General features: G+C 45.3%; 1 protein-coding gene across 4 annotated transcripts in view; it reads right to left on the bottom strand.

Moving 5' to 3' along the window:
• The window catches only part of LOC100192003 (uncharacterized), an 83,289-nt gene that overhangs the window by 10,071 nt on the left and 57,041 nt on the right, over positions 1 to 16,177 (bottom strand). For all 4 annotated transcript variants that reach the window (XR_002269392.1, XM_008682781.2, XM_008682782.2 and 1 more), the window contains 5 exons: positions 12,649 to 12,726; positions 9,741 to 9,838; positions 9,608 to 9,653; positions 5,027 to 5,154; positions 4,118 to 4,214 (listed from right to left, as the gene is read on the bottom strand). Coding sequence is in view for 3 of the 4 variants with exons in the window: in XM_008682781.2 (XP_008681003.1) it covers positions 4,118 to 4,214; positions 5,027 to 5,154; positions 9,608 to 9,653; positions 9,741 to 9,838; positions 12,649 to 12,726 (447 nt within the window). In the remaining variant the exon portion in view is untranslated. The remainder of the gene's footprint in view (positions 1 to 4,117; positions 4,215 to 5,026; positions 5,155 to 9,607; positions 9,654 to 9,740; positions 9,839 to 12,648; positions 12,727 to 16,177) is intronic.

The raw sequence follows: 16,177 nt of genomic DNA, 5'->3' as shown, positions 1-16,177 counted from the left end.
GTCCTACAATTGATTAGCCGCTTCGGAATTGCGCCGATCAGCTTTGGAAACAAATCTGCAATTCTTTTTCCATTCAGCCATTTATCCTTCCAGAATTTGGTATTGGTTCCGTTCCCCACTTCAGTGGTCACTACTTTAGAAAAGAAGGCTCTAGCCTTTTTTGGGACTTGTATTTGAAGACCAGACCAGGGGCGAGATTGATCAGTCTTTTGTAACCAAAGCCATCTTAGTCGAAGTGCCCAACATAACTCTGGAAAACTAGAAATACCAAGTCCACCAAGCTTTAGGGGGCGGCAAACTTTTCCCCAGGCAACAAGACAATGACCACCTTTAGCTTCTTTGCGGCCTCTCCATAGAAAACCTCTTCTAATTTTATCAATAGCCTCCAAACCCCACTGTGGGATATCTACTGCCATTGCTAAATATACCGTCATGCTAGTAAGAACATGCTGAACTTGCACTCTTCTTCCAGCTCTTGTCATTAAGTCTGCCTTCCAGTTAGGAAGCTGATCAGCTATCTTATCCACAAAAGGTTGGAACTACTGCTTTGTTAACTTGTGTAAGTATAAGGGGAGCCCCAAATAACGACAAGGAAAGGTTGAGATTTCACATGGCAGCAAAGATTGGACTTCGAGCAGAACCTCCTCAGAGCATCTAATAGGATACACATTTGACTTTTGCACATTATTGTGTAACCCAGAGGCATCTCCAAACAATTGAAGAATGCTAAGAGTAAGGTCTATATCTGTCGGTGTTGGGCATAAGAAAAGGACCACATCATCAGCATACATGGAGACTCTATGGAGCTTTTTTGAACTAGAAAGCTGCTGAAGCAAACCATTATTTTCTGCCTTTGAGAACATGTAGACAAGGACATCCATAACTAAAATGAATAGCATGGGGGAGAGAGGATCTCCCTGACGAAGTCCCCTGCGGTGCTTAATATGACGGCCTGGAAATCCATTTAAAATAATCTGAGTAGAGGTGGCCAGAAGTCCACATATCAAATCCGTCCAAATCTGCCCGAAACCCAACTTCTTCATTACCTCGATTAGGAAAGGCCAAGAGACAGAATCAAAAGCTTTTGTAAGATCTAATTTCAGCAGCAAGCTGGCCTTGTTTTGTTGATGCAGCAGCCTGGAAGTTTGTTGAACCAGCATGAAATTGTCTTGAATGAATCTCCCTTTTATAAATGTGCTCTGATTCGGTGACACCATCACATTGAGCTTGCTGGCCAATCTATTAGCAAGGATTTTGGTGACCAGCTTGGCAAAACTGTGCACCAAACTTATAGGCCTGAAATCTTTAATATTATCAGCTCCGTCTTTTTTGGGGATCAATGTGATATAGGTTGTATTAAGGCGCCCAAAATTGGCAACGTCCCCTTCTGGCCGACAGTTTCAGGGATAAGCAACGTCCCCTCGTCCTCCGCCGTAAATTTCTCAATTCCCATGCAACTCGTTGACTGCATCTCCAGGCTCCCAACCGACTCCTCGTGTCCATCTTCCGCTGCCATAACTTTCTCAATTCCCATGCAACTCATTGTCTGCATCTTCAGGCTCCCAACCGTCTCCTCGTGTCCATCTTCTCTCGTCACCCGAGGCTCAGCACCTCAAGCCCATCGTGCCCTCCATCCGTCTCTTCATCTCCACCAATTTCCGGATTGCGAAGCGGCAGCGCCTCATGCCTCCCAGTTGTGCCGGTATCACAATTAATTCCCAGAACACGAAGCGGCAGAGGGTCCTCCTCCTGCCCAAGGGGAGTCGCGGTCCCAGGCGGAATTGGATAGGTCTCCGTGAATCCCCATCAACCCCAGCATCACCGCGACGACGAAGATGTGGATCCTGCTCATGGCGATCCTGATCATCCTCCGATTCCCGGAAGGGCGCCAGAGGTGGAGGTGGAGTAGCTGAGGCCACCGAATGGAGATCAACTGGGCGACATGAGATATCAATCTTATATGTTAAGCATCTCTTCTCATGGATAGCATCTCCAGGCTCAAGGATATGCAAATCCAATTTTCTGCACACCCTTTCCGTGTTTAAACACCAAGCACGCACCCAAAAGGATGCAGAATCTCTCCCACACCCTGAATTGTGATGAACATCTGTTATCCAACATGAGTTTCTCAGAATATGCTCCGTCGTAGAACGAGACCATGCATGCTCTGGGATGCCTCTAATTTCAATATCCACTAAATTGACCAAAGAAGAGGCAGAAGCATGAGCAAATCTCGACCATTTTTTGAATAGCAAGGTGAAACGAGGCCCCCGCAGTGCCTTCCCATCATTGAAAACCTTAGAAGCAGCATCTTCATCAGGCATTAACAGAAGGAAGTCTTCTGGCAAAGTCTGATGAATTGACATGTTCTTCACTGCAATATCAAACTGGCGTGCAACTTCGTCCACAATTTCTGAACCAAGGACCACTGGACGTGTTCCAGCCACAGAGACAAACAGAGCTCGTCGGAGAGCAATTTCCTCCCTCGCCAAATCATCCGAGTAGTCCAAAACACAGCTGGAGTTGAGTGTGGAATCAAAAACCTTAGAATTGTTGACACTCAACAGGGATGGCTCCGGGACTACTGCTTCAACAACAGGAACCGGAGATACTTGTTGATGGTGATCATCCGTCTTCATCTCTCCCCGTCAACGCTTGGAACGGTTCCGGTTCCGCTTGCATCGTAAGCCTTCATGGCCTCCACCGCTATCACCTTCGACAGATGCAGCAGATGCAAACTCCGACCTCCCATCCTCCTGCAGTGGGGAGATCCTTTTCCAGACCGACTTCCTTGACCTTGAGCCCTGACCATCCTTCCTCAGAGGAGCATCCCCCACCATCCTAGTCAAACGCTGCCAGACCGGAATTCTGTCTTCCTTCTGAACGTGCTTCAATCCGCCAAATTGCTTCGTACGCGCCACAAGTCCCGTAGGGCAAGTGCTCACTTGATGCCCGTACTCAAAGCAACGAAAGCATCGGGTAGGACGGCGACACACCGCAGCAAGATGGGAGGAAGAAAAGCAGTTGAAGCACCTACCTCGGAGGTCCACAAGGGACCCTCGACGAGGAAGATGCACATGTTGGGTCTTCTTCCTTCGCTCAACCACCTGCCAGCCAAGCTCGTCCTGATGTGATCCCACCAGCAGATTCTGCACCACCAAGGGTCCACCGACCTGCTTCTTCTCCTTTATCTTGACAGCCTCTGGGGCTCTTGAGCTTGTCGTGGTATGAGAAGGAGCCTTGATTAGTGTAGGGAGGCGCCTGGAGCCAGATACGAGGGCATCTTTATAGGAGCAAAGCTCACGAGATGAGCCACCAGACGAGGAGACGTCACTCCAACGTTGGGTCTTTGATCGCCCACCTTGTCGCTTCTGGTAGCTGAAAGGTTCGCCTTGAGGGAAACGCCGGGGGGCTGATGAGGTGGTCGCCGAGTCCGGAGTGGAAGTCAGCGAGAGGCCTTGGCAATGGTTGAGAATGGCCTTGGGAGGGGAGGGGTTGGAGGTGGCTAGAGGTGGAACGTGACGGGGAGGGGGTGGAGAGGCCATTTTACTTTCTGGATTCCCAAATATTTGCATGGAAAGGATGCCATTTCACTTGGCAAACAATCTTGGACCTCCAGGATGGTCTGTTGAGAGCATCTGATAGGGAAAAAATGGACTTCTGAGTATTGTTGCGAAGGCATGAGGCATCCCCAAACAACTCAAGGATTTCTAGAGAAATGGAAATGTATTCCTGAGTTGGGTGCAAAAAAAGAACTGCATCATCAGCATATATCGGAATCATGTGAAGCTTCTTCCTATTAGATAGAAGCTGCAGCAATCTTTGGTGATCAGGGGTCTCCTTGCCTCAGGCCTCTTCTATGCTGAATTCTGTACTCCTCTTTCATGGACGCAGATTTTCTGTAATATGGGACAGCAAATCTGCGTTGGGGCAAGGGGGTGTGGTATGGCTGTTTTGGCCTTTCATCTACTTTCTTAATGCAATGATATGCAGTTCTCCTGCATATTCGAGGAAAACGTCTTTGGTGCTACATATCTACAGTATGGAGAGGCAAGTAATAGCACAGCAAGAAAAGGAGTTCAAGATCTCAAACTCCATAAAATGAGTAGAGACATACAAGAATTATTGCTGCACTCTTATCTGTATCTGCAGTTGATGTGTTGTTAATTTTATTCTGATCTTTTCTTGAAGAATTTAATTGTCCTTCTGTAATCCTACAAATAAAAATATTCAAGGTCCATCAGTTATCAGCAATCCAACTTGGCATTTAGTACTCCCTCCGTCCCAAAATATAATTCTTTCTAGTCTTTTTTCCGTCCACGTTCGAATAAATGATAAATATAGATATACAAACAAACTATATTCATAGATTAATTAATGAATGTATGTTTAGTCTAAAACGAATTACATTTTGGGACGGAGGGAGTACATACCAATTTGGTTTTATAGGAAATCCTAAATAATGATGATACATTGAAAGAAAAAACCACTAGTACACAACAATATTACAGTTAATTAGCTGACCATCAGTGCAATAGACCTAAGGGACAAGGATTTGAATCCTGAAGTAACCAGATTTCAGTTTGAGACAGGAAACTAGATACAATATAGAAAAACATTAAGAGTATTGAATTAAACATTGAAAACAGTTCAGATCATCAGCCTTTATGTATGAGTGCAAAATAGTATAAATAACTTTCATTTTTAACTAAATTAATAACTGACTACGATTCAAGATTGCCTCTAGTATAATGTAAAGCATCAGTTGTCACCACATGCACACATTTTGTTTCATAATATCTTGACTCACATGACCAATTGAATTTGTGTCTATAGGTTATCAGGTGTGTTTCATCGAAACTAGGATACTGCAAATTAGTGGCTATAGTACCGAACTAACAGCAGCCATTTGACTTGATGCAACCAACATGCCAAAATGCAAGTGCTTTGCAAATCAAGTCATCGAGAATCAGAGACCAATAATTCAAAACAGTGAAAGATAAAAGAATATAGCAGAATGAAAAACCTGATTGAATCATTGCTGAACTGTTTTGCTTTTGCGAGGTAATATGCAGTTACATCGCTGTTTACATCCCGATCCTTTACAACTCTGTGCAATGTTAACCTTGCCAGGTGTACCAACGTATAAGCTACCTGCAATGGAAACAAGAAAACAACAGTTGATCAATGTAAAAACTAATTACTTACAATGTATAGCAGTGTTTCGAAAACATAGTTCAGGTCCTATCCCTGCTGACTGGTTGGCATCATCTATAAAGCGTATTTTTCTCAAAGGCACAGGAGAACTGCGCATCATTATATTAAGAAGAAAAAGGTCCAAAATAGACCTGTACAAAAACCACCAAATAAGGTGGTTACATAGCTTGCTAAGGGGCTGTTACACAGATAACTATATAAAAAACGACTAGACCTGAACTCCCCCTGAGTTAAGGCCACAAACCTCTCAGCCCTGCAGCCCCAGCTAAACACCGCATCTTGGCATCGTCCCTAATGTCTTGAGTAATCCTAGAGATGTCTGGAGTAGCCCTATCAAAGACACAGAAGTTTGTGTTTCCACAAACACCAGGACACTAGGATCACAGCTGAATTGAAGCCTTTCTTTTGTGCCTTTTGAACTGTCGTTTCTGACCTAAGCCACCAGTCCTGAAAACTAGATTTTGCAGTTCCTGGAGTGAGGTGCTGCAGCCCAATAAGAGACAGGGTATGGAACCAAACTTCCCTACCAAAAGCACATTGTAACAGAATGTGTTGCATAGTTTCTTCTTCGTGATCACAAAGAAGGCATTTTGTGGGATGGTCGAAACCTCGATGAACCAATCGATCCGCTGTCCAGCAGCAATTTTAAAGAAGCCAGCCAGATGAAAAATTTACATCTTGAACGTGCCCAACTTTTCCAGACCCTTCCTGCCAGTTCAAAGGTGACCATCCCCTCAAAGACATGATGATAAGCAGATTTAGAAGAGTATTCCCCTGAGGCAGAAGGGGTCCAGCGGTGTTGGTTTGAAACTCCTGGACGAAGTTGGAAGCCTTGAATCAAGTCCCAGACCATGAAGTACTTAGATAGAAATTGAGCTGATATGCTTCCTGAGATATCATTTACCCAGCCATTTTCAGTCAAGGAACCCTTTACTGTTCTACTTTGGAGAAATCTGTTTGGAACCCGAGAGACAAGGACCGGAGCCAAGTCACACAGAGCCTATCCATGGAGCCAGCAATCTGTCCAAAAGGAGGTTTGGGATCGATCTCCTACCAAAGAAACCACTGAACAGCAAACATGGCTGCAGCATTGGGTGTACTCTAGTTTTCAAATCAGTCCACATAGGATTCGTCTGAGTTTTATACATCCAAAGCCACCTAAAATTTATAAAGCTCAATTAAAAACATTAAATTTAACACAATATAGTGGTTTTTGATATTTCTATATAAAGCACAATTTGAAACATTAAATTGATCACAGTATTGCAGTAGCCTCAAGATGGTATCATCATTGAGGAAGAAATTGTGTAAGCACACTGATGGGAGCAGGAAATCAAATTCAGGAGATCACATGCTGATTGATGGAGCCAACATGGCCAGAAGTCATTTTTTCTCATATGAGATCTTTTTTTCCTTTTAGATCTTGCTGCAGACCTTTTGTTTAGATCATCAATTGATTATCAGTTACTCCATAGTTACAGTTGGAATGGGAAACCCTAACCCTAATCAGGTTGGGAGATGTATTAAATAGACCAAGTAGTAGTTGGGCCAGTCCAATTACACAGGGGTATATAGGTAAATACAAGAGGACTAAGCCAAAACCCTAACGAGGTTCTAACACCCTCCGCAGTCTCAACTATATCTTGTACAGATGTTGAGACTGGATCGAAACTCGGTGAAAACACTCGATGGCAACCGGTGAAAACACCCCCCGCAGTCCGCTCGCAATGGTGTAGATGAGGGTGGGGTCGGCCAAGCGAGCCAAACGGGGGCAGGCGACGGGGCTGCACCGGGCGAAGGCGACGGGGCCGCGCATGGCGCAAGCGAAGGAGATAGGGTCGCTCGGCACAGGCAGGGTCGACAGGGTCGTGCGTGGCGCGAGCGGAGTCGGTGGAGCCGCGTGTGGCGCGGGTAGAGGCACGACCGCACGAGCTCAGGCGTCTGGGCCACGTCGAGCGAGGCAGGGCCGACTTGAGTGGAGTAAGAACAGGATCATGGTCAAGGAGGGAGGCGAGATCGGTAGGCAAGGAGGATCAAGCAAGGGGAAAGTCATCTTCGTCAAAAACGACATGACGAGAGATGAGGATGCAGTGGGTGAGGAGGTCAAGGCAATGATACGCCTTGTGGTTAGAGGAGTAACCGAGGAAAGGACAACGAGTGGAACAAGGGGAGAGCTTGTCGGAAGTGGTGGTAGAGGTGTTCTGATAGCAGGCACAACCAAAGACACGGAGGTGGTCATAGGAGGGGGTTGTGCCATACTGGCAAAGTGGGGAATGGGTGGTTCACCGCTTTCGAGGAAAGGCGGTTGAGGAGATGGGTAGCAGTGTTCAGGGCCTCTGCCCAGTAGCTGGCAGGGAGAGACGTTTGAAAGAGGAGGCAGTGGATCATGTTGGTGGTGGTGCGAATGATTCTTTCGGCCCATCCGTTCTGGGGAGAAGTGTAAGGGCACGAGAGGCACAACTGAACGTCGTGGGAGGGAGGAGCGAGAGGCGGTGCTGTTGAACTCTCGACCGTTATCACATTGAAGGGCACGAACGAGCGACATAATTGGGTGGAGACACAGGCGAAGAAGTGTGTGAGGGTGGAAAAGGTGTCGAACTATAACCGAAGCGAGAAAGTCTAAAGAAAGTGAGAGAACTCATCTAGAATGACCAGGTAGTATTTGTAACCAGAGCGGCTAAAGATAGGAGAAGTCAAGAGATCACAATAAACAAGATCAAAGGCTTGAGTAGCCCTGGACATGGAAGTGGAAAATGGAAGACGAGAATGATGGCCGAGCTAACAAGCATGACAGAGGCGCTCAGAGGAGCCACGGCTACAACAGATATCCATGGTTTGTGGTCCATAAACCCCAGTAAACCACCAGGAATACCCATCTTCAAGCTTAAATTGAACAGAAACCGAGAAAGTGTCAATTCTAGAATTGATGATCCGACAAGAACATCTCCAAGCCAACAAAATTCCCCCACGGGTGCCAATTGCTGGAAGAAAAATGAAATCTTCGAAATCAGCACTGAGAGTAGATATCACCATATGACGACAAATAGCAGCCTTCTTAGTTTCTTACAAACACACTAAATCAGGACGAGTGGAACAAACCATATCACGCCGGGACTTGCGATTTAGGCCCCGAACGTTCCAAATTAATATTTTTGAGGGATCCATTGATACAAACAAAGCAGCGACCCAAAAAAGATGAGAAAAGGACCCCATCATCTTCACAAGTCGACAGGTGCAGAGCCTACCACAAGCCCCTCCAAGTCCCAGGGAGCCTCGCCATTGTTAGGAGCATTCCATCCAAACAAAGCCGCGAGAACAGCAAGGTGAACCTGTGACAGAGGCTTGGTGAACAGCTGACCATGCTTGTCCAGCTCAAAATCTCCCAGCACTTCTCTATCTTCATTCAGACTCAAGTGTTTAATCAGACTAACTCGAACCTGCCTCATCGCCGCTGTCACCGACCTACCATGCCGTTTTGCAAGTCTGCTGCTGCGCACAGGAACAAAGTCAGGCTGCAACTCCTTGGATCTACGTTTATGGATGGTAGGCAGAGGCAGTAGGTATTGGATAGGCCTCATGATAGAAGAAATCAAAGCTTGTGCCGAGGTGTCAAGCGCGGCCTCATTCTCCTGGGCCGATGAAGCAGACCTTTGTCGTCTAGAGTAGACCCTCACAATAGGCCCGACCTGGCCCGACTCAAGAGGGTTTGGCTGCTGCTGAGCTTGGAAAATTGAGCCAAAAGCAACCGTCGCAGCAACAGCTTCAATAAGTGAACGATCCTCCACCCGCCCGACAGGGGCATTAATGTCCCCGTAGCCTTCAAGCACAGAGCTGACGGAAATCCTGGGATTTAGGTTGATCTCTTCTTCCTTTGTCACACGAACAGTTGAATCCAGCACCACATTTTCCAAGGGCTGCTCAACCTCAACACGCTGTGTGCCAGCCCCGAGGAAAGGAGAAACTGAACGCATTACAGGCACAAGGTCTGAAACAATGCAGCTATAATTGGCCTCCTCCAAAGGAACGTGTGCCACATGTCCTCCCGACGAAGCCAGGGGGCCAAGGCGCTGGTGCACCGGCCGTCGGGAAGGGCCTCCGCCACTGGCACCACCATTGCTGGACAGAGCCGAGCGAGGTGAAGAAGAGCACAGACTTAATGCAAAGAATCACGGTTCGGTGTTTTCAAGAAAAAAATGGTACATGTTCTAAGGTGAAGAACTCAAAATACAATTGATCTTAAGATCTAAAAAAGCAATTTCAAAGACAAAGCAAAAATCAGAATGCAAGGGAGCTTGTTACAGTACTTACATTTGGCAACTCAAGAATATAGCTTACAATTTTTTTTCAACTAAGATAATCTCAAGAGCTCAATATGAGGGAAAGAACAAACCTGAAGATGATCTTCAGGTAGAATCTTTTTCTTGACTGCAAGGCATCTAGAAAATTAACCATTAGAAAGATTAGGCAACAGAACTAAAATGATCAAAATGGACATATAGACAGCTGTTGCTGACAAATATCACCGTTCCAATAGCTCTTCTGATTCCTTCAACTTCTCCATGGTTTCAAGATTTAAACTTAGGAGTTCAGCTGCACGTGCAGTGACCAATGAATCCCATCCCTATGAAGCATGCAACAGATGAACTTCAGTAGGCTTTCCAGTAATGATTCAAGAATTGAGTGAAGACATGAAGAGAACTTTGACAATTAAAATCGAATATTGCCTGCACCTAATGCTTTATCTTTTCTTATTCAACTTCCTTATTTAATTTTCTGTTAGTTCTTCCATCAAGAAACAAGCCACAAATAGAACCAGTAACCCTCTTGAAGTTCATATCCATATTCCACGTGAAAACATTCGGAAATGTCCCCTCTAGGACCGAATAAATAATTTTCTTTTGGAGATTCTAGCAGCTTATAATTTTTTTTTCTCGAAAAGTGTAGGAGAATTGTGCCCCATTATATTAGAAAGAGATGGCAGGTCTAAAATAGACGAAAAAACTGATACAAGGACTTCCTTACGGAGGTTGAAAATACAATCATCTTTTTTTTTTCTCGAACGTGCAGAAGAACTGCGCCTCATTATATCAAGATAGGAGAAAAGGTCTAATCTTTGGTGTAGGCCTAGGGCTAGCAAGGTCATAAATTGGGTCATGGCTGAGTCTCATCTTTGGTGTAGGGCTGGGGCTCGCGGATTATCTGCTATCCTTTTACCTCCGCATGCTATTTGAGGAGTTGGTCTCTAGTATGCTTAGTGTACTGGTGCTCCTGCTCATTTTCTTTTTTTGTTTGGTGGTGTGTAGAGTTGTATGAGGTTCTTTAACACCTCACCCCATCTTATTCTACTTAATATAATGATACGCAGCTCTCCTACGTATTCGAGAAAATAAAAGGTCTAATATAGACCAAAATAAATACAAAAACTGAGGCCTCCTTACGAGGGCCAACAACAAGCATATATGAAAGGATCCATCTACAGACTAAGCTCCCAAACCACTACCGCTAATGAACCAACCGGGAGGCTGACAGGTACGAGAGGCATTGGCTCCTGCCATCTCTAGGGGTGGTAATGGGCATGGTTTTTAAAACGGTAAGGCGAGACAAGGCGTTGGACCACCGCCTGGACGCCTAGGCGACGCCTAAGCGACGCCTAGGCGAGGTAGGCGGGAAAGGCGCCTAGGCGTTGGACCTCCGCCTGGACGCCTAAGCGACGCCTTAAGAACCGTGGTAATGGGCTCTATATTTTACACTACAAAGTTTAAGGATCGAATCGGATTAGGGTCGGGCCCTATTCTTATTCATTTTTGAGATAACATTACCTAAGGGCCATAACTTTTTATGAAGGGGCATTTGGATCGTGATCCATTACCACCCCTAGTCATCTCCCACAAGCCTCTCTCCTCCGCCGCTAGAGTAAGGGCTGCTGCTAAGCTGTGTGTCCTTCCTTCAAAAACACATTTGTTTCTATGGTTCCAAATTATCCAAGCTCACAAAATGTTGATAAAGTTGAGGTCCTTCTTGATAGGATTATTCACTGCTTCGGACGCCTCTTGCCACCAATCCCTGAAAGATGAAGAAGAACCTGGTTGTGGGGCTAAACTCTGCAACCCAAATTGCCTTAAAAGAAAGAACCAGAATTCTCTAGTGAAGGCACAAGACACCAGCAAATGATCTATTGTCTCAGATTCCTGATCCCTTGCGTTTTCTAGCTGTGTTTAAAAATGTCCGACCTTTTTATCACTCCTTTTTATTGTCTCAGATTCAATGATGGGAAGATCACTCTTCGGAATCTTCCCATCATTGTACGGTTCATGCTTGAGTTGTTCTTGTCTTCGTCCTTATAAATGAGGTTAAAATCTCCTCCCACTAGCCACGGTCCTGGGCATTGGGCTCTTATATCTCTTTAACTCTTGTAAGAATAAAATCTTGTCATCTGAACTTTGAGGGCCATACACACATGTTAACCACCATGGGTCCCCAATGATTGGGCAGAAATGGATTGACACACTAAATCTATCCACTCTCGAAGCTTGGACAAGACCTATCGACGACATCCAGGGCACCAAAATGCCGCCACTAGCACAAACTGCTGGATGGAATATGAGGTTGTTATCAAAATCTGTCCCTAACATGGAGAGGATGCAGCGTCTAGAACAGATTGGCATTTTTTATTCTTGTAAACAGACTACATCAATACCATTTGAAACAACCAGGTTCCTGACCGAGTCCTGATGGGACGAGGAATTTAATCCCCTCACATTACAAAATAAAATACGCCTACAATCCATAAAGGCATAAAGCTTTCTGACAATAGAAAATAACAACCACAACCCATGCACAGACTAATCAGCAGCCCAGATGGAACCAAGCTGGCGCCTCCAGGTCTGGCACTGTCCAGCCGAACAGTGCCGCCAAGGCCCTGACCAGCTCTTGATTAAGCGGTTGAAGGAACAGCTTGGCATAAGCATCAAGGGCATTTTGAGAGAGGAGATCAAAGCCATCCGAAATCTTCAGAGCCTTCATGACATTTTTCTTGGGTCTAGCAGGTCCAATATGAGCTAAATCAGTGCTTAGCCCTGCTAGTCTTATGTTGTGCCTCAACTTCTCCTTCGAACGGGGATCCCTTGACACTCTCGTCCTGCCAGCCCCCTCACCTTGTTTAGCTCATTGGCCAAGGAATTTAGTGGTTCCTTAGCCAATTCCTGCTGAGTCATTGCATTGCCATGTATCCAGTGCCATTTTCGCTAAGGCATTGAAATGTGCGTTCAAGAAAAAAAAGCAAGGATAGTGCAAAAGTCAGAAAAATCAACACATATGAGCTCAATCAACAATTTAAGGCATTCACCATGTTCCAGATCATCGTAATACTAAATGGTGACGTCACACAAGGAGTTGAACAAATGGTAAATAAAAGTGGACATATTGCCATGCCTCTGAAAGCTCCAGAACATGTAATATCTTCCTTTGCCAGATTTCAGCTTCAGCAAATCGTCTTGATTTTATTAACTCCTACAATGAAGTAACATACCACAATTCAGATCAAGATAAAAGTATCAAATTAAAGACATAAATAAAAAAATCACTGCAGTTGGCAAGGTTATTAAAACCACAAAACGTTGAAACACTCATGGGTGAAGTCTTATGTAACACCCCGTCCACTCCCGGACCGGCGGTACTTACTCCTGTCAGCTCTTTAAGATCATATATTGTCCTCACAGACCAACACGAGTCTTTTGTGCGCACTTTGTCCTCACTCATGCGCACCCGAGAAAACTTCTCGGTCGGTCACCTATCCCAAATTGCTCCAAGCCAAGCTCGCTTAACTTGGAGGTTCTTTCGAGATAGGTTCCGAAAAATAAGATGCACCTTATTAGTATAGATACTCTATTAATTTTATTAAGCCTTAGGCTAGGATATCACCATCCCAGGGGCCAGGCTATCACAATCCACCCCCCTTAGAAGACCGACGTCCTCGTCGGCAACCCCAATCCAGCAACCTCCTCTCTTAGCCACGTCTGTGTGTCTAGTCTAGTGTCGTCATATGCTATGCCATGTGACCACTCCGGGCCCACATGCGCCATGCGCCAAATACCCGAACCCCTAACCCACACACGCCCGTGAAACTGCGAGGGTCATCTCTGATACCACTTGTTTTTTCTTGAATATGCAGGAGAGCTGCGTATTTTTGTATTAAGAAGAAGAAGAAAATGGGGAGAAAAAACCCCGTCCACTTCCGGACCGACGGTACTTACTCCTGGTAGCTCTCTAGGATCATATATTGTCTCCACAGACCAACACGGGTCTTTTATGCGCACTTTGTCCTCACTCATGCGCAACCGAGAAAACTTCCCGGTCGGTCACCCATCCCAACACGCTTAACTTGAAAGTTCTTTCGAGATAGGCTTACGAAAAAGAAGATGCACCTTGTTGGTATGGATACTCTATTAATTCTATTAAGCCTTGGGCCAGGATATCACCATCTCAGGGGCCAGGATATCACATCTTAACTTTTAAACGTTTAAACGAGGTTCAACGACATAGAAAAATATCAATATATAATAATTTCAGAGAAGAGGCAGATCGCAGATGCAGAGGAGCTATCTCAAGGAGCACAGGCGTGTGCTGTCCAGCCCAAGAGGTAGATGCAAAAGAGCCAAGGAGCAGACGGGCACCGTGAAGAGCAGCAGACATCCAGACGTTGCGGATCGGATGAGTTGGCGACGCCTACAGAGAAGCAGCGGAGCAGAGGTGCAGTGAACGGTGTTGGCGGCCGGTGGCGCAAATCGGACTCGTAGGGTGTGGTCTGCGCGGAGAGTGCAGTCAGGTGAGAGTGGCGAATAGCGGAGGCAGGTCTCCTTGCACCGGTAGCCGCCTTGGAATGGGGCAACCTGGGCCCTGGAGTGGCAGCCGGGCGGGAGGACGGGGCACAGGGAGCAGCCTGAGATGAAGGCGTGGCGGTCGGCGCCAGCGAATGGGGAGGAGCTCCTAAGACTTGCGAGCATGAGGGGCTGAGGGCACGACTGACCCCTAATAGGGCTTAACCTAGACTAGGTCAAATTCCTTTGTTGAGTATGATGACTAAAACATTAAAAATGTGGCATTTTAATGCATCTGGAATTTAAACTCCAACATGTGACGTTTAAACGCCAAAAAACAATGTTTTATGTCAAGTCGTAAAACATTACATTGTTTTAACATCCTGAAAGCGTTTTGTCGTTTAAGCGTCGTTTAAACGACGTTTTAACATCGTTTTAATAACATTGACAATTGGTCTGCAATAAAATGTCAGGACCACCAAACATAAACATCAACAACCCTTTAAGTGAAATTGTTAGCGTAACTATGTGTGTTTATCTCCTGTAATGGGCCTTAACCCATATACTCATCTCCACACGCTCCAACGCTACGCCCTTGACGACCACGTCCTCATCGATGTTGCTTCCATGCTACTTCCATCCTGGAACAAAATACAATTGCACGTCGTCAATTCAAGGAGCTAGTAGGTTATGTTGGAGTCAATTGGGCAATTTGGTCATGGATACCGTGGTCCATCGTACCATGATGTTAGGGTACCTTGGCTTGATAGGGTTGTCGATAGGACAACAACATTGAGGTCGAAGCATGAACAAGCTTGGAAGGAATATGGCTGCTCAATTATATCAGATGCATGGACCGATACAAGACAGCGGCATTGGATCAACTTTCTTGCTAATAGTCCTGTAGGGACATTCTTTTTAGCTTCTGTTGATGCATCGAGTGAGGTAGCTAGTGCTGAATTGTTGGCAGATCTACTAGAGAAGCAAATTGACAGTGTTGGTAGAGAACATGTCGTCCACATAGTCACTGATAATGGATCTAACTTTAGAGCGGAGGGCCCTTGTGAAAAGAATTCCACACCTGTTTTGGACACCTTGTGCTGCTCACTGTTTGGATTTATTATTAGAGGACATCGGAAAAATCAAGGAATTCAGTGACTGCATTGCTATGGCAAAGAGGGTGTCGAGGTTCCTCTACAAGCATGGACGACTTCATAGCCTAATGAGGGAGAAGCTAGGTGGGGACCTTGTTAGGCCAGGTATTACTCGATTTGCAACATCATTCCTCACTTTGGCAAGCATGCAAAAACATAAGAATGGTCTGCGCAGTTTGTTTATTTGTGATGAGTGGCAGCATTCTAAATTCTCTACCAGTAAAGAAGGTACGCAAGCTGAGAACATTGTCCTCTCTGTAGAGTTTTGGCAACATTTGGAGAATTGCCTAAGGGCTTCACAACCCCTTCTCATTGCTTTACGGATTGCTAATGGTGATGGCAGCAATGGGTAAAGCACGAGACACCATCCAGGAAGCACTGAAAGGGAAGCCTAGAGTACTTAAAGAAGTGTTGGCACGTTTTGATAAAAGATGGGATCAACAAATGAAGCAACCATTGTATGGAGCAACACTGTTTTTGAATCCAAGAAAATTCTTCACCATTAGGGAGAAAGACAAGAAGCAAGCTGGAATTCTGAGATCTATGTTCAATGATGTGATGCGGAAAATGACCAGTGATGGGGAAGAGCAAACTAAAATAAGTAATCAAGCAGATGACTATGAGAGGTCCGAAGGGGAAGCATTCTCAAAACCTGGAGCAATAAGAGACAGAGAGAAAAAAAATCCTAGTAAGTGTTCCACCTTCCTTCTAATTGGTTCTGTCTGTTAATGTGCTTTCTACTGATCTAAGTATCTAACAATCTAAATTTATATGACAGTCTTATGGTGGGGTGCCTATGGAGGATTGGCATATGAACTCCAAAGCCTTGCAAAAAGAATTATAAGCCTATGTTGCTCAGCATCTGGTTGTGAAAGAAACTGGAGTGATTTTGCAATAGTAAGTACTCTTTTTTGTTTGTTCATACTTCAGAGTTCAGATTGAGTAATAATGTATGTCACTATGTCTATGTGCAGATCCATACAAAAAAGA

Source organism: Zea mays, chromosome 5 (assembly GCF_902167145.1).
Source record: "Zea mays cultivar B73 chromosome 5, Zm-B73-REFERENCE-NAM-5.0, whole genome shotgun sequence".
NCBI lineage: Eukaryota > Viridiplantae > Streptophyta > Magnoliopsida > Poales > Poaceae > Zea > Zea mays.
Note: the sequence above shows the minus strand (reverse complement) of the source record. Positions and strands in the feature narration are given on the sequence as shown.